Here is a 12,945-nt window from a genome sequence, read left to right as displayed (position 1 = left end):
ATAATAAAAATATATACCTAATATAATGGTTTTTTTATTTTAAACCTTTTTTTTTTTTTTTTTTTGCAAAATCTTCTCCTGAAAAACTTTTTTGTTTTAGTTGGCAGATCAAGTTTTCGAACTGGAAAGTCATATATATATATATATATAATTGTTATTCATCCATTTGGTTGGTAAAAATGATACTATAAGGCCAACTTTAGTATTATTGTTAAGTTGGGAAAAGCTGGATTTGGAAATAGTATATTTGAAATGCTATAGTTTAAGATTTTTGAATGTTTGATATTATTACGAAAATTTATCATGAAAAAATAAAATGTCTAAAATCGATATGATGTTAGAAAGAAAAAAAAAATTATTTTTGTTAAAAATAAATAATTGAATGGATATTTTATAATTTTATTTTCAAACTATAAATTTTAAACAACAACTGCACTTTGCAATTGATTTAGTTTTAGTTATTCTAAATTTCTTTTAACACGAATCATAACAGGTTTAGGAATGTATTTGCCTTGAAAAGCTAAGTTTTGAAATCTTAATGTAATGCTAAACTACACCTAAATAAAGTTTGTTTAAAGTTCATGAAAGTGAAAATGAAATTATAGAATCCAATGTTTAACCCTTTTTGACTCATTATGCATCAGGGTTTGGTTTAGAACTCCCCTTCCCACCGCAACTTGCTTTCCCTGTGAACGTCCCTCCGGGGATAAAATATGAAATCGATTTTTTTTTTCCACGTAAATAAAACCTCAGACCTCCATTTTATCTGTTTCCCCCCTCTTCTGGCTACGTTTCTCTTTGTCCCGACCCTAACAATCGATCCTCACAATAGCACAAAGCCTTCAATTTGTTCAGGTATGGTTTCACGTCTTCTTCTCTATTGGGGAGGTCTAATTTGCTAGGGTTTACTATATGTTCAGGATCGAATCAATTTAGGGGTTTAAGTTGATATATATATTTATGTGGTTAAATGATTAGGGTTTTGAATGGTTGATTCAATCATTTGAAGATGAGTCCGTTTTCAATCGCGCGCAAGAAAACGCCTTTCCAGAAGCACAGAGAAGAGGAAGAAGCCAAGAAAAAGGTGCAACGATTTCTCTTAGCTACAAAGCTTAAAACTTCTAATTAATTTGGTTTCATGTCAGGATTTGCAGCTTCCGGACTTGGTTTTATTCACTCATTTGAGCTAAATACTACTTTTGATTTGTTGTTTTTGTTTTTCCGTTACCAGAGGGCGGAGGATGAAACAGCTCGATTATATGAGGAGTTTTTGGCGTCTTTTCAAGGAGATAATACGCCTGGGTCAAAGGCATTTGTTCGAGGTGGAACAATCAATCCCAATGAGAGATTGAAATCCGATTCTGAAGGTTAGTTTGATTCAGAGACTCAACGTTTGTGTTTTCAGCAGCAATTTTAATATTTTGTCTCAGTTTTTAAGTGTCATTCTTTTTTTTTTTTATTGGTTTTCACTATGGATTAGTAGAGTTATTTTACTATTATATCATGAGGACCATTAATAAAAATATGGGCCTTTTTTATTCATTCGCGGATGGCAGGTGAAAAGTCCAAAGATGGGGTGTCTGTTCCAAAGAAGGGAAGTAGGTAAATAATTGGTTTTGATTAACCATGCTGCAATGCTAATGCTCCTTTGGTGAGGCATCATAGATGGAAAAGTTATGTGGTGGTTATAGTGATATTTGATTCTAGCCTTGTTTTTCAAAATGCTTCTATAATATTATGAAAAAAATTTCATGAGTTTGCTGGAAACTTGCATGTCATTAAATTTGAAAAGATGCAGTTAGTGGGGTCCTTTTGTACCTTAGAAAAATAAATACTTGTTATTTATAATCTTCTGAATTTAACTCTTAGTTGCCACTAAATTGTGGAATTGTTACGTTTTCTTTTCTTATTTATTAGTTGTAATCTGTATTTTGAACAAAAACTGTGTAGGAAGTTAATGATGTGTTGATGTTGGTCACCCCTAGCATACCGTAGAAGAAATTTGAAAAGTTTCCTGTCAACAAACTACAATGATAATTAGAGATAACAATGAAAATGTATTAAATAAGCAATGAAAAAGTATTAAATAAATCATTAAACTGTAATAACCAATTCAAATGAATGGTTATCCTGCAATTTGGTCATTAAATCTTTTTCTATTGACAATTATATTAGGTTATACCTTCATGTCATCAAGTAAGTCCTGCTGTTATGCTTGAACTTTGTGGCTTGGATAGGTGCAAAATATAAAACTTTAGATTAAATTTACAGTTAAAATAATCATTGTGTTAGATGGAAATAAACGTATGTTGTGTCCTTGACATCAGATCAAGATGTCCTCAATTCAATTAAATTTTTAACCAAACTAGGTGCGGTTAGTTGCATGAATGGTTTTCATTGCTTGTGGGATTTTTAGACTGGTTAGATAACCTTATCTCATGTTATATTTACTTTTGAATCAAAGTAGCCAACCTGTGTATTTTTTTTTTCCCTATCATGCTGGATCGCCTTCCATTTTTTAAAATTTTCACTATTTTTCCAGCATTTTATTTTACTAACGTTTTGGAAAGGGTTAATTTTTTTAGGATTGTAGTAATTTCAGTTTGTGATTGTAGAAGAATAAAGCTTATTTTAGATCTAACTTTGATGAGCCAAATTTTCATATTTCTTCTGCCGAATGTTAGAAAAATGCTTTTAATTGGATTTTATGAAGGAGGCTGTTCTGGGATGCTTAAACACAAATAACAAAAATTTGGCTGAAAATTAAGTCCACTAATGAAATCTAAGAACTAGTTTAGAATGCTTCAACCTCGCAAGGCTTTAAAGTTCATTGATGAGGAAAAAGTAAGAAGTTTTGCTAAAGGATGGATGGATCTGTACAAATGAATCTTTCTGTAAAATGGAAGTTTATCTGTCAAATTATTTCTGCAGGTATGTTCCATCTTTTATACCGCCTCCTTTGGCAGCCAGGGGAAAGGAATCTGAGAAGAAGGTCAATTTCGATAATGAAATTATGACAGATGTTTGTATTTATATTATTTTCAACTGAGTTTTCCAATTTGTGATATTCACATTTAGTTCTGAACTTTTCTATGCTGTTTGTAGGAGGAGGAGAGGATAAAGGAGAAAGAGAAGGGAAAGTCTCGGAACATTGATCATTTTATGGAGGAGCTGAAGCATGAACAAGAGATGAGGGAGAGGAGAAATCAGGAACGTGAAAATTGGCATGATGGGCATTATAGTGACAGTTCAGCTGTGAGTGTTTCAGTGGGATTCAATTTGTTATTTGGTAGTATGGTTTAACTTCTTCAGTATTTCATGTATCTCTCGCTTATCTCCCTTTGTTTCTTGCACTGAGATGTGCAGGGGCATATGTGTATTCTGAGCATTTTTCATTTTTTTTTCATGTAGCATATTTCTATCATGTATAGCATTTATCTTTTTTTGCTTCTTTGCCTTAAAGATACATGAATCTTATTCCTTGGTTGTTCCTTTCCCAGCCATCTAGTCGTTTTGATGAACTGCTTGATGATTTTGATCCTAGTGGAAAACTGCCTGGATCATTTGATGATGGTGATCCTCAAACAACAAATCTCTATGTCGGAAATCTCTCTCCAAAGGTATGTTTGTCATTGTTTTTAAATTGTTTCCTTTAATCTGCTTTTCCCCTTTGTGGCTAAGTAATTGTTAGTTCTTTTCTAACCATAATATTCTTCTTTATATAGGTTGATGAAAATTTTCTTTTGCGTACTTTTGGAAGATTTGGTCCTATTGCTAGTGTGAAGATTATGTGGCCTAGGACAGAGGAGGAGCGGAGACGGCAAAGAAATTGTGGCTTTGTGGCTTTCATGAATAGAGCTGATGGACAAGCTGCAAAAGATGAAATGCAAGGTATTTCCCAGAACCTTTATGTAGATATTGTGTGTCATTAATCTTGTAAGAGAGTGCATCCTGATGTCCTTAACTCACAAGCAGTCTTTTTTTGGTTCTAATTTAGATGCTTTAGCAAAGTTGTTAGTTGTAAAATTCTTTAATAAATTTGGTGACGCCACATTCTTTTACTAGTAAAATGTTATGCAAAGCATTTGTAAATGCTAAAATGCCCTATGATTTTATCATTTTATGGTGTTATTAGTAATCTATGATTTGAAACTAACTGTTGAGATATGTAGCTGTTTTTTAATTTTAATTGATATATGACATAAAGATATGTTTTGTTTGATAGGAGTTGTTGTCTATGAATATGAGTTGAAAATTGGGTGGGGTAAATCTGTTGCTCTTCCATCACAAGCATTACCTGCTCCCCCACCTGGACACATGGCCATCAGGAGTAAGGAGGTCGGTTATGTTCTTTTGCAAAAAGAGTTTGAACTTGAATAAATTGCATATATGTTTTGAATAAAGGGTGCTTAAGACCAAAATTCTTTCTTGAAGCTAGGATCTGATAATATAACTTTGGTTTTGAGTTGGTAGTTCGAAAAGCCACTGCCTCTTGATTGTCTATGCCATAATTCTGAAACTTATTTTCTGACTGGCAGGGCGGATCTATAATCTTATCTGGTCCTTCAGGCCCACCGGTCACATCTGTTCCAAATCAGAATTCTGAACTGGTAACTGAACTGACTTATCTTCATTGTTTTATTTATCTCCATGTTATGGTAATTCTTAATTACTCTATTCTGGAGTTATGTTGATAGTTTTTTTTGGATGCCAGGTTCTTACTCCGAATGTTCCAGATATAATGGTCGCTCTACCAGAGGATGGTCATCTTCGCCATGTAATCGATACAATGGCTCTTTATGTTCTTGATGGAGGATGTGCCTTTGAACAAGCTATAATGGAGAGGGGTCGTGGCTATCCTCTATTCAACTTTTTGTTTGAGCTAGGCTCAAAGGAACATACTTACTATATCTGGAGACTATATTCTTTTGCTCAGGTCCTTTGTGTTAGATATCTGAATGCATCTTCTAGTTTTGTCCCTGGGGTTATATTGAAATGTAATATGCCATGTTTTGTTTTATATGTGAAGAAGGAATATAATTGAAGAATTTCAATGTTTGAGGAAATGCAGGGTGATACTCTTCAAAGGTGGCGGACAGAACCTTTTATCATGATAACTGGTAGTGGAAGGTAATGATGTGCCAACATTTTTACTGTTACTAAAATTCTTTCCAGAAGTGTTAAGACATTATTTATGATGCTTAGCTTTTTTATCCTTTTTCTAGATGGGTACCACCACCTCTGCCTACTACAAAAAGTCCAGAGCATGAAAAGGACTCCAGTACCACATATGCTGCAGGAAGAATCAGGGTATTCGAGACATGAACGTACTTTGTTCCAGATTCTGTCATCTTTGTGAGATTTGGGTGAGTTAATAATCCTTTAATGTATTAATTGTTACAGCGGGTGGAGCCTGAACGAACTCTTACTGATCTGCAAAGGGATGAATTTGAGGACATGCTACGAGCGTTGACATTAGAGAGGATTCAGATAAAGGAAGCTATGGGTTTTTCTTTGGACAATGCTGATGCTGCTGGAGAGGTACTGCTTATTAACACCATACCTATTGACTTTCATTCTCTGTAAGTTTTGTATTCTACTTTCAAACTGTAATGGTGCTGGCTGGGCCCCTCATCATCATAGTCTTAAAAGTTAAAAAGAGAGTCTAGAATTGTGGAAATAAAAGGAATTTTTAAGGGACAGGAACAACATTCTAGGTCAAGCAGTGACGTGTAATTATTTGCACAATCCTCCATATCCTTAGGTTTTATTCTATAGTCTGAACCTTAAACAATATTATGAGAATGTAAATTTGGTGCATTATTTTTTTTCACCTTTTTTTCCCTGCAGATAGTTGAAGTTTTGACAGAGTCTTTGACACTTAAAGAAACACCTATTCCAACTAAAGTTGCAAGGCTTATGCTCGTCACTGACATTCTTCATAATAGCAGTGCTCCTGTTAAAAATGCATCAGCTTATCGTACTAAATTTGAAGCAACATTGCCTGATATAATGGAGAGCTTTAATGATTTGTACCGCAGTGTAACAGGAAGGATAACTGCCGAGGCCCTTAAGGTTTGTTTAATGTTAACCTTTATCCAGCTTCCAATTTGCTTTCTATTTTTGTTTGTTTTGCTGGGAGCTGCTAAATGAACTAGCTTGTGGCCGAGTTCAAGTTTATTATTTTTGGTTTTTGGGTTTTAAGGTGACCTTTTCTTGGTTTCTGCAGGAACGGGTTCTGAAAGTGTTGCAAGTATGGTCAGACTGGTTTCTCTTTTCAGATGCATATGTGAACGGACTGCGAGCCACTTTTCTTCGATCAGGAAACTCTGGTTTGGCCCCATTCCATTCTATTTGTGGTGATGCGCCTGAAATTGAAAAGAAGACTAGCTCAGAAGATGCAGTTGATGGGATTAAGGCCAATCCAGATGCTGCTTTGGCGATGGGCAAAGGTGCAGCTATGATGGAGCTAATGGATCTCCCACTCACTGAGCTGGAAAGATTTTGTAGACATAATGGATTGTCTCTTGTTGGTGGTAGAGAGATAATGGTTGCCAGGCTATTAAGTCTGGAAGATGCAGAAAAGCAGAGGAGTTATGAACTAAATGAGGACTTGAAGCTCAGATCAAGTTCTAGTAGGCATTCTAGTGGTCTGAGAGATGCAAATGCTAAACCAGAGCCAGTTGGATCATCTGGATGGACTCATTATGCAGAGGATGAGATTCCTTCACAACACAAAGGGTCTGTACCTCTGGCTGAAACCCTTTCAATCCCACAGCCTGAACTAAAAGCATTCACAAAGAAAGAGAAAATAGATCATGTTTTGCCTGCCTCTAAATGGGCTAGAGAGGATGATGACAGTGATGATGAAGAAAAGAGAAGCACTAGGGGTCTGGGGTTGAGCTACCCGTTTTCTGGAAGTGAGAATGCTGGTGATGGTTCTAGTAAGGCCGATGAATCAGAGTTTGGATCAGATGTAAATATTCCAGCTCCAGCTGAAAGTAATGAAGAGCAGAGGTATGGTACTTTTATTATGATGAACTCTCATTTCTTAATGCCACTGAAAACAAAAAATGTTCTTATAAACTCAGAGCAGCAGCATTTGCTCATGCAATTATTAACTTAATGTTGCTTCCCTATGCTTATATATAATACCATAGGCAAAAGTCGAGGCGTCTGGAGGTTGCTCTGATAGAATATCGAGAATACCTTGAGGAGCAAGGAATTAAAAATGCCGAGGATATTGGGAGAAGGGTTGCAGTTCATCGGAAACTCCTAGAATCTGAATATGGTTTATCAGATTCTAGTAAAGATGTTTCAGGAAGAAGTATGTTATTTTACTGGCTGACAGGATGCTGATACTTTGAAAGAGTAATTATGAGCCTTTCAAAATTGAAAGCATATCTTAATGTTAGTTTATACATTATTGAAATTGCAGAAAGAATATCGTTGGAGAGGAGAGATAGGCTTGATGATGTGCATGATTCTTCAAGAAAGCAGCGTCGCAGTCAAAGCCGAAGTGAGAGCCCTCCATGGAAATCATTAAATAGAGACAGGGATAGAGAAAATGATCCAGGAAAGGACCGTGAAAGGCACAGGGATAGAGATAGATCTCATGATGTGGAAAGTGAAAGGGGGAGAGATAGGGAGCGGGACCGTCGTGAAAAGAGTGGAAGCAGGGAAAGGGATGACCATGGCAGGGATAGAGGCAGGGATAGGAGAAGGAGAATAAAATGAGATATTACCTTATGTAGGCCTTCTTTTTTCAGCATTAGTTGAGTATGCTAATGGGCAATAGATGACCAAGTTGGTTTCTGATCTGTGTAGGATGGTTTGAGATGAGTGTATGACTGGGTTTGCCTTGGAGGCTGCAGCTTCTGTCAAACAATACTTGAATGCAAAAATTCCATCTGTGACAGCCCATGAGAGGAAGTATGGTTCTCATTGAACCATATTGTAGTAACATGTACTTTTAATTCCCTTACCTTAAAATTTAATGGCACTTCCTTATTATGTGCATTTTGCCAAATAAAGTTAATTGCCTACAATATTTAGTCCCTACGTCTTTCTCTTTCTTGGATCTGTTGATAAGGAAATATCAAAGTTCTCAGAATTGAAACACCACAAAGGGGGGTATCAAATGAGATAAAAAATTTTATTAAATAAAAACTAAAAAAAAAAACGTTGATACAATAAATATTAATCAATTATTAATTTTATTATAAATAAAAAATAAAAAATAAAATTATATTAATTAACCATAATTTAAACGTTAAAATTGATTTTAATTTTTATGCTAATATGCTATATTTCAATAAATTATATATTTCACATTAAAAAAATTTTATTCAAAGTAAAAGAAATGAATGAAGGTGTAAAAATAATATACTGATTGAATGGAGCAGCATCAACTTGAACAATATCACTCTTCACCAAAGTTTGAGTACGAACCACGTGACATCCAAAATTATCGTCTAACGAGTCACAGACTCACACCCCCATGAGTAGTTTCCAGTGTCGAGCCTCAGTGGACACCACTCCACATTTCCACCACAAACTCTAATCCTCCTGACCGTCTTGTTGCTTCGCAGCTTTGTGTTTGCAGGTTGCCTTCTAAGCTCATACTTATAAAAAATAAAAAAATAAAAAAAGGACAAAATTTAGAAAACTAGATAAACTAGGACGGAAAACATCAAATGAAAGAACCCAATGAGAAAAGAAACCGGACAAGATCTCTGGCATTTAAACAAACTAGAATGGCACAACTTTTCAACTCATAAAATAAATAGCATAGTTTGTGGTCATGATAAGCAATTTGAATCAATTAACCAAAACAAATCCCAATAAAGCTACATAAAATTGCTCCAAAATTTTCATATGACAATAAAATGAAGCTAAATCTAAAAATAAAGGCTGGAACTAGAATATTAGTTCAAGTAAATTTGAACAACAAAAACCCCATTTTTAATCATTCTAAATCAACTTTCTTTTTTTTTTTTTGTTACGTAAAAAAAGACAAAGCCCTAATACAAGTTAAAAAAAAGAGAAGAGATCTGATTCAAAATCAGATCCTTAATGACCCTCAAGCGCTTTTAATCACTGAACTAAACGCTTAGGGATCATTCTAAATCAACTTTCTACGCAACCGAACAGAGCAAAAATCATAAAAAGAAAATCAAAACAAAAAAAAATAAATAAATAAAGGGTTTAGCATATTACTTTCTCTTCTTCCTCAGGCCTTCCTTTTGCTACCAGTAGCACGCCTAATGATCATGAGTCACGAGAAATACCTATCAGAAGAAATTAAACTCATTAAGCAGAAAATTACATGATTTAGAAGAGAATAGTGACAAATTAGAGGAATTTGAGAAATACCCATTTTGCCTGACGGGAAAGTTCAAGCCTTTTGGGGGGTTTCTGGTGTTGAAGCAAATCTCATAAATAAAGTTCCCCTAAGCCTTGGCCTCCTTTGTTTAAGAAAAAATAAGGACGCTCGGGTTTGAGAGGAGGTGATAGGCGGAGATTTGAAGCTTGGTTGTAAGGAATAAAAGGACACCTTCCACTCTCTGACCTATTGGCAAAAACCCTTAAAAAGACATAAAAGGATACACAACCTCTCTCCATCCCCAAAATCCTGTAAACCGAAACAGAGAAAAAAAAAAAAAAAAAAAAGAAAGGGGATGGAAAGGAAGGGAATGCCTGGTCTTGCACACCAAATTGCCAACCTCTTTGCCTCGTAAATAAAAAATTTGCCCATACAGTTTCACAATGAAGCTTGTCTCTCCACAAGGTCAACACTATTCCATAACGTCACATAACCATGTGAACGAAGTTAACCGTGGAAAATAAACTTCGTTAGTAGTTGAATTCAAATTTCAAAAACTAAAAAGATTTGATTTTTCAAATTATTATAAAGTGATAAAATTCGTATTTTCACAAAACTACAAAATTAATAACATAATCTAATATATCTAATATATATATATATATATTATATAACAATATACATAAATAAATTTACTATATAAATATTTATATGGATAACTCTCTTAAATGATACATAAGATAATTTTTTTTAAAAATAAGATAGTTTCTTTTAATTATAAATTAAATAATTTTAAATTTATTCAAATATTCAAATTATTCAAATTATAATTAAAAATCAAATCAATTTAGAGATATTTTTTTAAAAGTAAAAATATAAACTATGAATTTTATTTTTTAATAAATAATTTTAGTTGTTTACCAAATAATTTTATATCAAAATCTTTTAAACATATTTAAAAATTACAAAAATTAAGTTTATCCAATATTTTCACTAATCTTTTTTATCTTGATTTTAAAAAAAGTTATATTTTTAAAAAATTTACATAAGACATTAAAAATTCAATTAACTCTATGTAAAATTTTGAAAATTTAAAAAATTTTCACCTTAAATCTAATATATATATATGTGTATATATATTATATTATATTATAGAATATTTGGATACCTGATAATATATGTCACGTGAATATTTATGTGGATAATTTATATTTTTGACATGTAAGATAATAATTTAATTTCAATTTTTAACCAAATAATCCCATTCAATAATTATTTTATGTTTAAAAAATTTGAAAGTTCAGAAATTAAATTTATTTTAATATTTCAAGAGTTTTTTTTAATTTAAATCAAATAAAATTTATCCTAAACTCATTTTTTTCAAATATATTTAGAATAAAATCAATAATTTTGTTATTTCTTTTTTAAAATGAACTATTAAACCATCTATACATCTTTTTTTAAATTTTAAACAAATATATAATTTAAATTTATCTCTAACAATCTAAATATATGATCTTTTTTTAAATATATATAATTTAAATATATTTTTAACAATATAAATATATCTGTTTTAAATTTAAAAATTTTAAATGTAAATTTATTTTTATAAATTTCCTAATAAATTTTAAAAAACCAAATATCATTCATTGCACTATTTAATGGATGCCATCTTCCACCTTAATGAAATATTTTTATGCTGAATTTCTCCTATTACTCATTTAGTCTATCAATTACACATACCAATGGTTTTAGTCATACTTATATCAAATAAAACATCATTTTCATCTCTTTCATTTATTACTAGTTACATATATTCTTTTTTTATTTTAGAAAACTATTATTTTGATTCTTAGTAGCTGGTTAATGATTGAAAGGGATATTAATTACAAAACATCCAATTTAGAGCTTTAAGGGTTTTTGTCGATAATTGATATTCTCTCTAAAAAAATGGCAGTGTGACAAAAGTTTTCTTACCAATTTCGTTCTACTTGATCAGTAATTATAGTTTTGCCATTAATTTGTGAGATTTTTGTGTTACAATGACCTTCTTCTAAAACTTCTTTTTCAGGAATAATAGATCTTATATTATGTTAGGGAAATTGGAATTTCCAAATCGAGCATCCCATCAAACAGAACAACAATTTTATTAGGTAAAAATCAATAACATTATAATGACAATATTTAAATATTGTATTTTGTTTAACTAGATTATTGTAGAAAGTAGAAATTGAGGTATGTTCATTTTGTTATTAAAACTTAAAACATCTTTGATCTTTATAATGTAACAGTAAAATAATCTTACATGAGGTTTCTTTGTTTGTTTTGTATTGCTAAATGTTGTATCTATGAAATGCAGGCATGAAAAAGATTGAGTTGGAGTACTCCATTTGTGATATAAGTAAAAAAGTAAACTATGGAAATGATATAATATCACTTGCTTTTACTTATTGAAAATATTAATCTTTACAAGATGATAAGTATATCTACTTTGCTACTAAACTTTATCATCTTATATTAATAACTTAACATTGAAATGGAGATGAAAAGCTTTTTTTTTTTTTTAATAAGACTTTTGAAGACAATTATTTACAATATCTACAATTTTTTTATTTTTTGAATCAAATTGTTCAAATAATAAAAAAAAACTATTTTCTTTAATTTTGTAATATAAGAATTTTTTTCATTAAATACGGATGTTTAAATATAAAATGATAAATTAATTAAAGTGAAAATGAAATTATATATGTTAAATTATGAATGATAATTTAATTCATTTGTATTTCATTATATTTTTAAGCATTATCCAATTTATATTCTTAAGCCTAGGAAAGTGTTTATTTTTCAAGACTTTCTATCATTTTGTAAATTTAAATAAATTATTTTCAAGTTTAAATTTGATAATTACACAAAATTTGAAAATAATTTATGAAGAGACTGATCATTCATTTTCACTTAAAAAATTCAAAAAATTAAGAATTTAATGTTTTTGAATATTGCCTTTATTTTTATTCATATATTTATTTAAAATTTAATATTATTTTATAATTATAATTTTAAAATAAATAAAGAAATTAATTCGTGCATTGTACGGATTACAAGCTAGTTTAATTATTAAATATAAATAATTTTAAAAATCAAAATGCATTTCAATTAAAAAAAATTTGTCCAGCAATGAAACGTGGATAAAGTTTTTATTCTTGCAAAATTTGTATTGCTAATTATTTTTGTAGACACTTGTTGAAAAATTTTTAAGTTCATTTTACGTTCATTAATATTTTTTTGCTCTAATATGAAACGTGGACCTTTGTCTACAATGATTTGGGCTATAGCAGTTAGGATGGACTTTGTCCAAAGGCCCAGTTAATTTGGACTATTTTATTCTGTTACTATTCATTTATTTTATTTTATTTTATTTATATGGTTTGTTAGGTTCGAAAGTAGAAATGAAAAAAAAAAAAAATAAAAAGAAAATCAAAAAATAAAAAATAAATCAGAAAGACAAGATTGAAAAACAGAAAAAAAAAAACCAAAATTTGAAAGAAGGGAATTAAATAAAGTTGCCACATCCAAGGTTTTGAAAGTCTAAAAAACAACTTTGAAATGTGAATCAAACTTCT

The 12,945-nt window shown here is 31.2% G+C and overlaps 1 protein-coding gene and 1 long non-coding RNA gene across 5 annotated transcripts; one reads left to right on the top strand and one right to left on the bottom strand.

Annotated features, from left to right (window-relative positions):
* Positions 1–243: 243 nt before the first annotated feature.
* LOC111302844 (protein RRC1-like) lies at positions 244–8,061 on the top strand. Of its 4 annotated transcripts, XM_022898708.2 has the most exons (18): positions 446–855; positions 979–1,084; positions 1,232–1,367; positions 1,557–1,602; positions 2,932–2,992; positions 3,106–3,255; positions 3,501–3,620; positions 3,726–3,891; positions 4,226–4,338; positions 4,539–4,610; positions 4,715–4,936; positions 5,072–5,130; positions 5,226–5,310; positions 5,404–5,541; positions 5,851–6,075; positions 6,230–7,017; positions 7,161–7,327; positions 7,439–8,061. In XM_022898708.2, the coding sequence occupies exons 2-18, from the start codon at positions 1,010–1,012 to the stop codon at positions 7,735–7,737; spliced, it is 2,922 nt and encodes a 973-aa protein (XP_022754443.2). In that variant the 5' UTR covers positions 446–855; positions 979–1,009; the 3' UTR covers positions 7,738–8,061. The 4 variants fall into 4 exon arrangements, with proteins under 4 accessions (XP_089598010.1, XP_022754443.2, XP_089598009.1 ...); XM_089741884.1 differs by lacking the exon at positions 1,557–1,602 and having other exon boundaries at positions 244–855; XM_089741883.1 differs by having other exon boundaries at positions 563–855; positions 2,932–3,022; positions 7,161–7,493.
* Positions 8,062–8,278: 217 nt separating this feature from the next.
* LOC111304054 (uncharacterized) lies at positions 8,279–9,711 on the bottom strand. The gene is made up of 3 exons (XR_002691797.2): positions 9,376–9,711; positions 9,220–9,290; positions 8,279–8,624 (listed from the first exon to the last, which is right to left on the bottom strand). It is a non-coding gene; the product is annotated as an uncharacterized LOC111304054 (long non-coding RNA).
* Positions 9,712–12,945: the final 3,234 nt, after the last annotated feature.

The sequence above is a fragment of the Durio zibethinus genome, chromosome 13, assembly GCF_047325235.1.
Source record: "Durio zibethinus cultivar Kanyao isolate XHJ-2024 chromosome 13, ASM4732523v1, whole genome shotgun sequence".
Lineage (NCBI taxonomy): Eukaryota > Viridiplantae > Streptophyta > Magnoliopsida > Malvales > Malvaceae > Durio > Durio zibethinus.
This window is presented reverse-complemented; position numbering and strand designations above follow the sequence as displayed.